Source organism: Drosophila gunungcola, unplaced genomic scaffold (assembly GCF_025200985.1).
Source record: "Drosophila gunungcola strain Sukarami unplaced genomic scaffold, Dgunungcola_SK_2 000001F, whole genome shotgun sequence".
In the NCBI taxonomy this organism is placed as follows: domain Eukaryota; kingdom Metazoa; phylum Arthropoda; class Insecta; order Diptera; family Drosophilidae; genus Drosophila; species Drosophila gunungcola.
In genome coordinates, this window is record NW_026453197.1 from 2859340 (window position 1) to 2872663 (window position 13324).

The following is a 13324-nucleotide window of genomic DNA, read 5'->3' on the forward strand; positions in this document are numbered from 1 at the left end:
CCTTTCGAGCATATTAAAGTGACACGCCAAGTATGAAGAGTAAACTGGCACAGAATTTTAACAGCACGATAAACACTTCGTGTCAATTTTCTTTCTGTGATTAGATGTTATTTAAAAAACTATTTAGTTAATAATTATTATATATTTATTAATAATAAAGGAAAGTTTTAGCAGTGCCTCTTAAAAAAAGTTCTTGTGCCGATTTTTTTCGAGACCTTTAACGGTCTTAAAGCAGTAAACCCCTGGGTGCCCGCGTTTTGCCGCTTTAGGCGCCATTCGAGCTCCCTCGTTCGTCTCATGTTTCCGAGTGCCACCATCTCAAATATGGTTCCATCTCATATGGCACCACGCGCTCCTCCGAATTCCACTCCCTGCCTCCGTCGTCCAAACTATCGATGGGCTGCGGCCCAATTTTTAAACTACATGCCCTAAAATGTGAACTAGGCGTAGTCAAGCAAAATGATTGATGAAAAATCTGCGTGTGTACACAACTTGCCACTCAACACGAGACACACACACACACTCACAGAGCCACAAGCGAACATTCGCATGTGCACACTCACACAGAGTCGCACATATACATGACCACTTACGCCCACTTAGACACGCCGCGTTCTGGTTGCTTTTTCAATTTTTTTTTTTCCTTTTTGTGAGTTTTCCCTATATGTGTGGCTGCTGCTTTCGCCAGTTGTTAGTTTGGCAGAAAAGTTTTCTTCCCTTTTGCCAAATTGAATGATAAGGAGGCAGGAGGAAGGAGAAAGCAGACATGAAGGATGTGGGAGGAAATGACTAAACGAAAAGTTTTTTCTTTTGGCCAACTGATTGATAATAGTGCAAATGTTAATTGCATAAAAACAGTACGGCAAGTTCGGGGAAAGCCAGAAACGAAAACCGCAAAACTGCAATTTCGTATGAGAGCACTGGCAACAATATCGTCACAATGAATTCGCAATTTAAGTTGTGTACAATTAAATTTTAATTATCGCAGCAGCAGCGCATCCGAATACAATCGAAAGCCAAACCCCAACCCCTTCAAACGATCAACCACAAAAATGTGCGCTTTAAATCGCAATGAAAGCGCGCTTAAGTTGCTCTGATTTCGATTCCAATAAAACAATCAGTCAAAGCTCAACCCGAAAAGGACCAAAAGAAAAAAAGCGAAGCGAAAACTGTGCAAGCAAGTGGAACTAAAGGGGAAGAAGGAAATCGCCTGGGATTTCCCTCCGCCAGCCTGGGAAAATTGCTACGATTCGTGGAGATAACTGTCAGAAGCAACAGTTTATAAGCCAAATACAACCCCGAAAACTCAACTGCACTTCGTTGGGAAACTTTATGTTATTTTGTTTGTTTTGCGTATGCTTGTACAATTTTATCACTGTGCAAATTTGATTATTTTCTTTGTGGCTTACCACAAATCAAACTAAATTTGAATTGAGTTGTTTTTGCAGCTAACCAAATGCTGAAATAACCTAACGAAAATATTTCGGAAATAACAAACCAAAGTGAGTTAAATAAACTTCCAGCCAGTTTGTGGTGTTTCATGTGGAATATGGCCAGAATATTTTATGACCGAACTGCTCACTAGATGCTTGTTAAATAATTTTAATTTGCAGTTATCCTTGAAGGAACAGAAACAATTCCCCAGTCGCAGGACATTTTTTTTTTTTTTTTTTTTTTTTTTTTTTATATGTATATGTATATTTTTATTATTCGATTAGCACACTGCTACCCAAGTGGCAGCTTAATCTAATCAGTCTATTAATTAATTCAAATACAATTGTCTATAGTGTTTTTCTTAAGACTAGTAATTTAAGGTTACATTTTAGGTAGAAATATTGTTAATTTTGTTTTTCGAGTTAATACATATTATGTCAGAACCCGGTCAGGTAGGTCTTGAGGGAGTCGCAGGACATGCATGCAGCAGGCGCAACAATTACACGAAATGTTGAGTGGGAAATATCGTAGCATACTTTTAAGCTGTTGCACCAGAGCGAGTGCATTGGTTTGTGGGAAAGTGGAAAAGCGGAAAAGCTGGGACGAGGGATGCAGAAAGAAGCAACAATTTTGCTGGTTCTGTTTACCTTGGTTCTTTTAAGCAAACATTTTTAATTGGCTATTATTGAATGTAATTTTTAGTGGTAGTTTGGTTTTTCTTGTGTTTTTTATTTTAATAATTTGTTTTTATTTTTAATTTTTTTTTTGTTGATGAACACACTTGAGCTGAAGTTTGGGAAACGCACGCACAGACACTTACACACACTTGTACGCGCGGGAGCTGCCACAGAGGGAGTTATTTGAGTATTTTGAAAGTTTAATCACGCACTAGCCCAAAAAAGTTGGACGAATTCGATTCGATTCGATTCGATTTGGTTAGCTGACTTTGATTCGGTGCTTCCCCGCTAATTTTCCCACTCTGCACAGGCAGCTGAACTAACGGTACACACACGCCAAGGCAGGCGAATGGCGGCAGCTCGGAGAAAGTGCGTCCTGTCTGGTTGTACCCTAACGACTTAATGCGCTCAACGCAGCTTTTCACACGGCCATGGACCACGAACCACGCAGCATCCACAGTGGCTCGATCCGAAACGGAAAACGGAAAACGAAGCTTCCAGCCGAGTGGATCCGAGCGTTCGAGTGAGTTACTGCTCCTCCGTTTGAGTGAGATTCCCATAGCCGAGGACTCGGGGGCCTGTGTATGCCCTGGTCCCTGCCACTCAGTCCTGAGCCTGGCCACTCGAGTGAAAGCTGCCCTGGAATGTTTACAGTCGAGTAACGAGCAACAGCGACTACGACGACGGCGACGACGCCAACTGCGGCAGCGTGAGTGGGCGACCGTTGCTGGTCAATGTCTCTATACCTGAAAAAATAATGGGCCTGGACAGGGACACGGCACCAGGCACTCAAAAAATTATTGTGCCCCATTCGGGAATGCCCGAGAATCCTCTAGAGATTCAAAATCACATATGAGGGTGTCTAAAAATAAGCTACAAAATGTTTTGAGTCTGCAATTCCGAAAAATAAATACAACATTTTGGAAATAACGTCTTTTAAGGGTGTGCGCATTGGACTCAAAGTTTATCACTCATACGTACTGTTGTCTTAAATTTTGTTCTAACTGGCAACACGTTTCCTGTGAGTAATATTTCGAAAACTTTGAAAAATCTCTAGAGATTCAAAATTACATCACTAAAAATAAGCTATGATAAATTTTGAGTCTGTAATTCCAAAAAATAAATACAATATAAAATTTGATTAAGACTAAGGCCCTTATTTTGAAAATAATTTCGTTTTAAGGCCTGCGCATTGTATTCAAAATTTATCATTCATACGAACTTAAGTCCTTAATTGTATTCTAACTGACACCACATTTCGTATGAGTAATTTTTCAAAAACTTTGGGAATGTTCAAAGCTTATCACTCATACACACTGTGTTTCTTTATCGAAAACTTTGGAACCATTGAGCAACGTCTAAAACTTAGCAATAATGTTGGTTTTCTAATACATTTAGTGCACGGCAAAGACTAGCACATTTCACGATGATCTTAACATAATAATTGTAGGCTATATGCATTTGGTTAAAATAAATAACACCTATATTTTCATCAAGGTGACTTAATTTTTACCAAATTCTAAATCGAATACCTTTCGTAAGAGTAATTATAATGGAAAATTTTAAACATAAAATAAACTTTATTGGTTCATGTTTTTACACTATACTTCTTATTAATATCACAAAGTCAACAAAGCCAAAAGCTAAGAAAATATAAATCCTCGCCATATAAAGGTATCATTTTATTATCTCAGTTTAAAAAATATATTTTTAAATATTTTTTCAGTGTGACATTACGCGCTGACGAACCCTAATTAATGAGCGACAAGTGTGCCAGACTCCGGGCTTTTAAAAGCCGAAGCTCGGATGAAGCGGTTGTTGATGACTGGCTAATATTTTAGGGAACAGGAGACAGCGTCAGCTGCACCGATTTATCAAGACACATGCGGAAATCAAAGGAAATAAAGTCACATCGGGTTGCCATAAAGTAATCTAGCAGCAAACACAGATTACTTTATACAGACTTATCATTTTTATCATCCCAGTTGACCTTGATGAAATAGCCGAATGTCCAATGCCATAAGCCCCCAATTGCCCTACTGTGCAGAGCTTATAGCCGACGAGCTTACCAGCATGAATTATAGAAACCAATAAAATTAAGTGCATTAATTTATTTTGTTGTTCATGTTGGAATACAAAATGGAACTTGGCACTGCCGAAAGCCAAGGGCAAAATAATCAAATGTAACAAAAACGATAACAGGATTATATCTGATGCACGCTGCACACATTTATAAGGATGCACATGCTTTTAAATGCCTCTGGGCAGCTTTCATATGTGTACGACTGTGTGTGTGTACGTCAGAGCCATCACAATTAAGTTCACAACAGACTTTCTTTAATTTTTTGTTGGTGTTTGAACGGATTAACCAAAAGATTGACAATGACACTCTCCACTACATGGAAATGAAAACGTATTGGATGTTATTTAACTGGGTTAAATGATTTAATGGACATATAAATATAAATGTATATGGTGAGTGATACATCCTTCACTTCCATACAGAAGTTTTAACTTGTTACATAACCGTGAACATAAATATACCTAAAGTAAAAGTCCAAATTCTAATTCGCCTCATGACGGAAAATCTTTTATAATCTAACAATATTAAAATTCTAGGGACTAACATGACCATTAGATGGGCTACAAAATGTATCGGAACTATTTTTTGATCAAAACCAAGCCATAATGGCAACATTCTTTAAATCGGTGCGGACCCAAAAAGTTCCGTTATTAAAGGATAACGGAGTCCACAGCTAAAAGTCCACCCATGATATTTTATAGAGTGTAATAGCTGTAAGAATCGCCTGTTGATAACGATGATACAATTATTTCCCATTGAAAAACATTTTAAATCTTCAAGTAACGGGTTTAAAGGTGGTTAGGTCTTAACTAACTGTTTGTATCCAATTTCATAACCCCAACTTTTTTTCATTCCATAATGACAGGCAAATCCCCAGTTCGGTATTTTGGCAGCGACAGCGGTAAGGTCCCACTTGCGTATATTTCAACCGCCTGGCAAACGGTCACTTTGTCATCGAATCGTGCAAATTAAAGAGCGGAAAAATGCCGGAAGCAAATAAAATCGACTTGTCCGGAGACGGCGGCGTGCTCAAGGAGATCCTGCAGGAGGGCAAGGGCACGGAGACGCCGCACAGCGGATGCACCGTGTCCCTGCACTATACGGGTCGCCTGGTCGACGGCACGGAGTTCGACTCCAGCGTCGGCCGGAACGAGCCCTTCGAGTTTCCGCTCGGAAAAGGTGAGTGCTCTGCGAGGGCCCCAGATCCGAATTAATCACCTGTTTTTCATGCTCCCTAAGGCAATGTGATCAAGGCCTTTGACATGGGGGTGGCCACCATGAAGCTCGGCGAGCGTTGCTTCCTCACATGCGCTCCGAATTACGCTTACGGAGCTGCCGGCAGTCCTCCGGCCATCCCGCCGGATGCTACTCTAATTTTTGAGGTAGGTAATCTCGCAAAACTCTTTTCTTTCATTCGAAAGTCCCAAGATTGGTCTATCTCAGAGAGGAATATGTCTAGTAGGTTCCAATAATCAGTAAGTACATAGGTTCCAATTCAATAGCAAAGAAAATTCGTAACTTCTAGAAATTTGGTGACCGTTGGTCTTTTTCGGGAGAAGCTCGATTTTAAGTTTCCAAAATATGATTACATAGTGGAACATGTCAAGAAGAAGATCACCCTGAAATTAGTTTAAAATATAGTAGGACAATGTCCAACAAAATAACACTTGACCCCATAAAATTTAAAAATCAAAATAAATGGTAATAAGATTGTAACGATTTTACCTTTTTTATGAAAACAAGTTATAAAGTTAAGAATCGATTAAAGTATACCCAACAGTTTAGTGTTCTTCATTCAATTTTCCACAAAAATTACATTTTGTTTTTTTTTAAACATTGATTAAGAGGGTGTTGTTTTTAAGCTTAGACAATCGAGCGATTTCGGTGACACCCTATTAAAATTAAAATATCTTGTGACTCTTAGCTAGAGATGTTGGGCTGGAAGGGCGAGGATTTGAGTCCAAATCAGGACGGCAGCATTGACCGCACTATTTTGGAGGCCAGCGATAAGAAGCGCACTCCCAGCGATGGTGCCTTCGTTAAAGGTTTGTTTATCAAAATGCTGTGGCTAACTATATCTAATGCGGTTTCCTAAACTCAGCTCACATTTCGGGATCTTTCGGAGGCCACGTTTTTGAGGATCGCGATGTGGAGTTCGACTATGGCGAGGGCAAGGCCATCGGCATTGCCGAGGGCTTGGAGATTGCCCTGGAAAAGATGAACATTGGCGAGACTTCCAGGTAGACCATTTTCGTAATAAGAAACTAGTAGAACTAAAACCAAAAAACCCCCAACATAGAATTAAAATCCAGGCCAAGTATGCATTTGGAGCAGAGGGCAACGAGGAGTTCAAGATCCCGCCCAACTCCGCAGTGGAGTACACAGTGAAGCTACTCGACTGCGGCAAGGGACTGGAGGAGTGGAAGCTGAGCGACGAGGAGCGCTTAGCGGAGGCCAAGGCCTACAAGGAGAAGGGCACCAACTACTTCAAGAAGGAGAACTGGGCCCTGGCCATCAAGATGTACACCAAGTGCAAGAATCTGCTGCCCAACACTGCCGATACCAACGAGGAGGTGAAGAAGGTCAAGGTGGCCACACACAGCAACATTGCTTTGTGCCACCAGAAGTCCAACGATCACTTCGAAGCCAAGCAGGAGGTGGGTCTCTGGGTAAAACACTTCTAATTGCATACATAATTAATCTGGTTCCTATGCTTTAGTGCAATGCGGTTCTGGCTTTGGATGAGAGTAATGTGAAGGCTCTTTATCGTCGTGGCCAGTGCAACTTGACCATCAATGAGCTGGAAGACGCCCTGGAGGACTTCCAAAAGGTTGTTCAGCTTAGCGTGAAGTTATTCCTTTTATAATAAACCATGTATGTAATTTGTCAGGTCATCCAACTGGAACCTGGCAACAAGGCGGCTGCCAACCAAGTGATTATCTGCAAGCAGAAGCTCAAGGAGAGCAAGAACAAGGAGAAGAAGCTGTACGCCAACATGTTCACCAAGCTGGCTGCCAACGACAAAGAGGTATAGAAATTCATATTACCGAATTAAGCCAAATAAAGTACAACATTTCTGTATATTACTTCCGCGTGTTTACTTTGATCATTCAACCAATAATTTGTCCGTAATTTTAGACCGAACCACCACGTGAAACAGATGTGCTCAGCAAGTGCGGAGAGTGGTCGGAGGAGGATGCCAAGCGCGAAGCCGAATTGACGCTAGAGCGCGACAATATAATCATGATCTAAACCAGATAATCTAGTGTTTTAAGTATTATTCCCTAAGGGCTATAGTCCCACATCGAAAATCCAGTAATGTAATGAACAAATGGTCTTAATGCTTATTATACGAAATAAATAAACGCTTTGAGAGCTATGTATACCGGTGGTCATGTACCTCGAGGCAGTAGCTGAAAGCTGGGTCTCGTTTCCCGATCTCGCAGCCACAATGGCGATGTGGGCACCTGGGATTTAATGTACTCGGAGGCCTTAAAACAATATCCAGAACAGAATTTCTTGCGCTCGGTCAGGTCGTAAACCTTGTTTTTGGAAGCACTGATGGTGTATTTTTGCTTGGGAATACTAAATGGAATAGTTAGTAAAGAAGCCCATTCGGTTTGAATATTACCACTCACTTTTCTAGAACGCTGGAACACGGCGGATATCCACACAATTTGTTTATTTCTCGCTCTTCTACGATGTCTGAATAATTTGGGGGGCCAATCTCCCATAGCTGCAAGTACAGGAAACACTCAATGCCTTAATGTATCTTGTGCTTTGCATTATTTTACCATGGACAGGAACTCGGGCTCTGGTATTCCGGGCTCCAAAAGACGCACCACGATTTGATGAGCCCGCGCAATCGCCGCTCGCTTCTTCACCACCGCCGCTATTAGTTGTTGCCTGCCAGACAAAGGGGCATTCAAATTTCGCATGATTGAATATGTATTTATTGTAATTTACCTCAGTTGATCGCCCTTTTCCGTCGTCATTTTGCGTGTTTTTGTCCAAATTTGCAATTGAGATGGTCGATAACACGAGCATATATTTCGATACAAATTAGAGCCACCGAAGAGATATTAAGGATATTCCTTCTACCATTACAAATATGAACAGTCAAGAAATTGTTAATTGTTTTATATTATTTTATTTACTTAATTATATTGTTTAACACAGAAAAAATATTTTTTTAAGATTCACTTACTAGTAAATTAGAAATCATTTATCAAAATGCGATGCTAAGATCAAACTGCACTAAAATAATAACGGCATTGATTAGATCGATAAATGATTTTATCGATAACAAAAACATTTTACCCTTACAGTTTGGGGTAACACTGTTTTCGTAAACGTAAATAAAAAACAAGATTGATAAGAAAAATGGTTTGTGAGAAGTGCGAGGCCAAGCTGTCCAAAGTTTCGGCCCCTAATCCCTGGAGAACAAGCACAGCTCCCGCTGGGGGACGAAAAATCAACGAAAACAAGGCATTATCCTCGGCCCGCGAACGATACAATCCCATTGGCACCGCTTTGGCGCCTTGTCGGTGAGAAGAGCTCCTCAAAAAGCCATCAAAAGCGTCTAAAAGCCTAGTTTTTTCTTTTCCAGAATCTGCCGTCAGAAGGTGCATCAAATGGGCGCCCACTATTGCCAGGCGTGCGCCTACAAAAAGGCCATCTGCGCCATGTGCGGCAAGAAGATCATGAACACCAAGAACTACAAGCAGAGCTCAACGTGATGCGGTCTATTGGGGGATTCACTTAAGCCTAGCCTAGCCATAGACAACAGAATAATTATATCGTATAGTACAACAAATGCCTAAACTAGTCAAGTCTCGGAGGGCGTCTTTTCCCGCTTTCGCTTGGCACTGTGGATCTGGGAGGAGTAGCTCAATGCATCCTTGTCGAATTCCAGCGGCATGATGCCCAGGTCGCCGGAATATCGATTCTTGGCTATCTGCAGATACTTTTTGCCCCTCACAGACGTCAGCCTTTTGTCCTGGATGATCAGCACGTTGTCCGCCTCTTGAGTGGCCTTCGCGGTTCCGAAAACCGAACTGGTGGTCAACTCGTCCTCCTGCCGCTCCTTGCGCGGATGCATGACCAGCGTCACGTGCACGTTGTGCTTGGTGGCGAAGGCGCGAAAGGCTGCTATTATGGAGTCCTGCTCCCAGAACTTGTCGCCCCGATGCGAGGACACGCCCATCATGAACTGCAGGTTGTCGATGATCACGTGCATCACGTCGTGCACGTAGGATGCATGCTCGATGGCCTCCAGCACCGGCTTAAGCGGCTGCTGACCGTGGAAGGTCATGAAGTAGAGCGGCAGCCGCTCGAACTCCCCAGCCCAGTGGTTAAACTCCTGCAGCCGGTCGTCCAAAGGGTAGCCCACATACTGGCGCAGCAGGGTGGCCGCCAGCCGGGTGTTCCGAATCTCGAAGGATCCCCACAGCGTGCTCACACCCTGCATGGCTAGGTCGAGGGAGTACTCGCTCATGAAGGTTGTCTTTCCGCTTCCCGTCGGACCAGTAAGGATGGTCAACTCCCCCCTCCGATGGCCCTTGAGCAGCTTGTTCAGAACCGGAAAGCGCTTCCATTTCACGCCATTGACCTTCTCGATGTTCTGCAACTCGCTCAGGATGTCATTCCGCATCGCTCCAAACGTGGTGATGGCCTTGTGCCGCACTGGCGTCGCTTTGGAAAGGATGTGGCGCAGATTGAGGCGACGACGGAGCGCCAGGTGTGGCGCCGGTTCTGTTTCAGTGGGTCGGATCAGCAGACACCGCTTTTCGTCCATCTTCAGTGCAAATGCGCGCGCTGCATCCCAGCTGTGGCTGGCATCGTAGTGCAGCCAAAACACTAGCTCCTTGAAGCGCTCCAGGCCGGGAAGGCACTCCTGTGGCAGCGTCTTCAACTCGTAAGGCAGGCAAACTGTGCAATCTGAAGGGAGAATGGATATAAACAATTTGTAAATGCACTAAGAAGTTTATGTAAGGATAGTTTGTATCATAGCTGCTGTGTAGAATTTTTAACCAGACGGAAGCGGTGTTACCATAAGAGATGGGTAAGTAAACATTTTATTTTTAAATTTGAAAAGCTGCTTAAAATAGATATTTGCTTCCTAAAATTCAATTAGATATTACTTACGCGACTCGATGTTCTGCGTGGCGAGGACGATAAAGTCCAGTAGATTGCTGACTAGGACTGCTTTAGACTTGTTGCCACCGCCATGGATAAGCAGTCCTGAGGTCGAACTGCCCTGGAAGGTCTCCTCCCGGCGATCGGCCACATGCAATACCTTCTCGCCCACAACTTGATGCGCGGCATTGCGTAATCTGAAGTGGAGCAGCTGCTGCTCCGGTTCCCATTGCGCTCCAATGGCATTTAGTTGGTCCTCCTTCAAACCCTTAATGCCTAGAGCTTCGCAGGCTTCGGCGGTCACATCGACGAGATGGGGAAATCGGGATTCATAATGAGGCTGACATTGCGGGGGGCGCCTGTAGCCAACCGGCGTGGGCAACTGATAGGCCATTAAGGCATTGGCCAGTGAGGTTTTCACATCGCAGCTGGGGCAGATGACGGCTCCTGAGGGGACAACGGATAATAATAAAGGATTTGCTTAGGATTAGTACAAGGTATACTCACCCGTCCGCTTGTTTACGTAAGCCAAGAGCCCTTGGTCCACGCCTTTCTGGGAGTTTGCCGCCGGCTGCCTGTTGCGTTCGCACAGGCGGCACTCCAGCTGCAAGCACGTGTGGCCATCTTTGTGGGGCAAGTTGAGCTGCCGCAGTTGCCGCTTGAAGTCCACGTACTCCTTGGGGTCCAGCGAACACTCGGCAAAGTTTGCATCCACCTGGGTTGCGTAGTTTTCCCTCCAGACCCGTGATTTGTTCTTATTTATACGCAACAGCGGTTTGATTAAACCGGCGCGTCTCATTTTCCATGTTATCGGTATCGGAAGTTGGGGGTGTTCAATAGGGATGAAAGTTGGGCGCGTAATTTTAAATGATTTACATTTTTATTTAATCTATTTAAAAATTATTTAAATACGCTTATTCAAATGTTCACCATTTTGAAAGGCGTCAAAATAAAAACTTTGTTTGTTACCTTCAACAAACTCTCTTAAAATGTCATAGGTTATTTTGTTATTAGCTTTCTTTCGTTAAGTGCTCCGTGAACCAATTGTTAAGTAACTATGGTGAAAAAAAGTTTATGGGTACGACATCCAGTAAAATAAATACATCTAAGTTAAAACACATACATACAGACATTTTAGTAACATCAATAGTTAAAATATGTTTTGTTTTTTAACTGAGACAAGAATCAAGTACATAAGGAAACTAAGCGCCACAAAATGTATTATTTAAAAAACGCTTGGTTTGCCTACAAGCCCCAACCCTTCCATAAATCAAAAATTTATAATTCAGATATATATAAGCATTGTTTTATTCATTTCAAAGGGTAGACAAATCTTTCAACAAATCATTTGAATAGCCGTCTCTGGTCGTCAACCTGAAATAAAAGTAAAGTAAAATTTTAGCACTTTTTAACTAATTAGGTAGAAAACGCATTTCTTAAAAGAAGCGATCAGACGCCTTAGACCATCCTTAAGCCGAAGCTTTCTGGTGGAAACCGCAAAAGGTGTTGAAGGTAATCATCATTTAATCGCTTTCCCAAAAAAAAAACCCTTCGTAAAATATTACCTTTTAAATAATGTCAAGTTAACAACTCTAGTCAATCTTGATGTTTCAAGTTCTGTTTGCCTTAGATATTCTGAAAATAAAAGAATTATTATTAGTATTTGCAAGAAATAACGTTTAATTCAGAAATTCTGATAAATGTTTTTGTCAGACGCCAAAAACCATCTTTAGGCCGAAGCCTTCTGGTGGAAACCGCAAAAGGTATTTGAAGTAATCATCATAACATTTTACTATAGTGGCATTTATGTGCACACATATTAAGGGTTAAATAAATTACCTTTCTGAGGAATGTCCATGTGCTCGATGCAATTAGAATTAAACATAACCTCAATCCGGCCGGTAAAATCTGAAAGTATAAGAATTTTACTGTAAGTATAAGCGCCAAGAATTGTAATACGAAAAAATATATGGGTCTTATATGAAATCAGTTTACAACTTTCCGCATGGGTTTTAAACTCAGTACAGGTCTGTGTAAAAGATCATCACTTGGGATTCTCCTGGTTATACTTTATGCTTACCTTTTTGGTTTTTTCAACCATAAGAAACCAGACATCATGGCATCGGAGTAGCCTAAAAGAAAAGAAACATGATTCGTTAATTAACATTCATAAGTTGTAATATATAAATATTCTTTTTTTATCTGTCAGTTTACAATTTTCCACACGAGTCTAGTTCTCGGTACAGGTCTGTGTAAAAGCTCATCACAACAGCACTTACTAATAATAATTAATTAAAAAAGATGTCTTACCTCTAACGTCAGAAGAGTCACATACTATAACATGTTCGCACTTCTTTGTGTGTGTAATTTGACTCCTCTTGAAGGCTCATGGCCCGAGGTGTCTCAAAGATCTCACATGCTGCCCCGAGGTGTCTCACGTGCACATGGCACTATTAAATTCAATTTAACCAAATGGTCACGTCTTCCAATATTTCTCACTGTAAGAAAAAGATAATCATTAGCACACATAGCGAAAGTATAATTTACAAAATAGCTTAAGTGTGGAATGCCATCAGATTGCCGATTCATCTTAAATGAACAAATATAGTTCAACAAAGCACTGAAAGATACAATGCAAAGTCGAGAAAATGTCCCTTCAGTCTCGTCATCAGTTTCATCATTTTGAGGCATAACACTTGCTTTTATTTAAATCACTTTGAATTTATTTTAGTTGAAAAATTTTCAGCTCTCGAGCGGACTTACCATTTCCTTTGAGTTTTTGATAAAAGTGAACGACATCCGTATATGCACGTGGAAGGAAAAGTATATATAAAAATGGCGACGAACTATCGATAGGGTGGCATGCAACCATGTAAATATCGTATCGGAAAAACACTGAAATTAATTTTTCTTATTTATTTATTATGTTATCATTTTTATTAGCTCTTGCATTAAAAACAATAATTTTCTTTAAATAATATTAAGTTAATTA

General features: G+C 41.5%; 5 protein-coding genes, 1 long non-coding RNA gene and 1 other non-coding gene across 16 annotated transcripts in view; 2 read left to right on the plus strand and 5 right to left on the minus strand.

Annotated features, from left to right (window-relative positions):
- The window catches only part of LOC128261881 (neuronal acetylcholine receptor subunit alpha-7), a 104970-nt gene extending 102359 nt beyond the window's left edge, over positions 1-2611 (minus strand). For 5 of the 10 annotated variants that reach the window (XM_052995805.1, XM_052995807.1, XM_052995802.1 and 2 more), the window contains exon 1: positions 2082-2194. The gene's annotated coding sequence lies outside the window, so the exon portion shown is untranslated. Of the gene's footprint in view, positions 1-2081; positions 2219-2254 lie in introns of those variants that run through there. The other 5 variants (XM_052995806.1, XM_052995801.1, XM_052995804.1 and 2 more) reach the window with 2 other exon arrangements.
- Positions 2612-5109: 2498 nt separating this feature from the next.
- On the plus strand, positions 5110-7577 carry LOC128261885 (FK506-binding protein 59). Its single transcript, XM_052995819.1, has 8 exons — positions 5110-5373; positions 5434-5576; positions 6119-6239; positions 6296-6434; positions 6494-6851; positions 6914-7024; positions 7085-7222; positions 7333-7577. Exons 1-8 carry the CDS (start codon positions 5178-5180, stop codon positions 7444-7446), a joined length of 1320 nt encoding a protein of 439 aa, XP_052851779.1. The 5' UTR covers positions 5110-5177; the 3' UTR covers positions 7447-7577.
- LOC128261903 (putative RNA polymerase II subunit B1 CTD phosphatase RPAP2 homolog) lies at positions 7516-8254 on the minus strand. The gene is made up of 4 exons (XM_052995841.1): positions 8161-8254; positions 7989-8100; positions 7833-7930; positions 7516-7779 (listed from the first exon to the last, which is right to left on the minus strand). Exons 1-4 carry the CDS (start codon positions 8187-8189, stop codon positions 7587-7589), a joined length of 432 nt encoding a protein of 143 aa, XP_052851801.1. The 5' UTR covers positions 8190-8254; the 3' UTR covers positions 7516-7586.
- Positions 8255-8503: 249 nt separating this feature from the next.
- Positions 8504-9010, plus strand: LOC128261909 (cysteine-rich PDZ-binding protein). The gene is made up of 2 exons (XM_052995848.1): positions 8504-8741; positions 8804-9010. The coding sequence occupies exons 1-2, from the start codon at positions 8578-8580 to the stop codon at positions 8931-8933; spliced, it is 294 nt and encodes a 97-aa protein (XP_052851808.1). The 5' UTR covers positions 8504-8577; the 3' UTR covers positions 8934-9010.
- Positions 8913-11184, minus strand: LOC128261873 (mitochondrial DNA helicase). The gene is made up of 3 exons (XM_052995791.1): positions 10840-11184; positions 10342-10779; positions 8913-10134 (listed from the first exon to the last, which is right to left on the minus strand). The coding sequence occupies exons 1-3, from the start codon at positions 11129-11131 to the stop codon at positions 9023-9025; spliced, it is 1842 nt and encodes a 613-aa protein (XP_052851751.1). The 5' UTR covers positions 11132-11184; the 3' UTR covers positions 8913-9022.
- A 432-nt stretch (positions 11185-11616) lies between these two features.
- Positions 11617-13227, minus strand: LOC128261911 (uncharacterized). Its single transcript, XR_008268300.1, has 6 exons — positions 13096-13227; positions 12643-12830; positions 12413-12464; positions 12172-12240; positions 11898-11967; positions 11617-11706 (listed from the first exon to the last, which is right to left on the minus strand). It is a non-coding gene; the product is annotated as an uncharacterized LOC128261911 (long non-coding RNA).
- Positions 12903-13019, minus strand: LOC128263590 (small nucleolar RNA Z5). The gene has a single exon (XR_008268458.1). It is a non-coding gene; the product is annotated as a small nucleolar RNA Z5 (small nucleolar RNA).
- Positions 13228-13324: the final 97 nt, after the last annotated feature.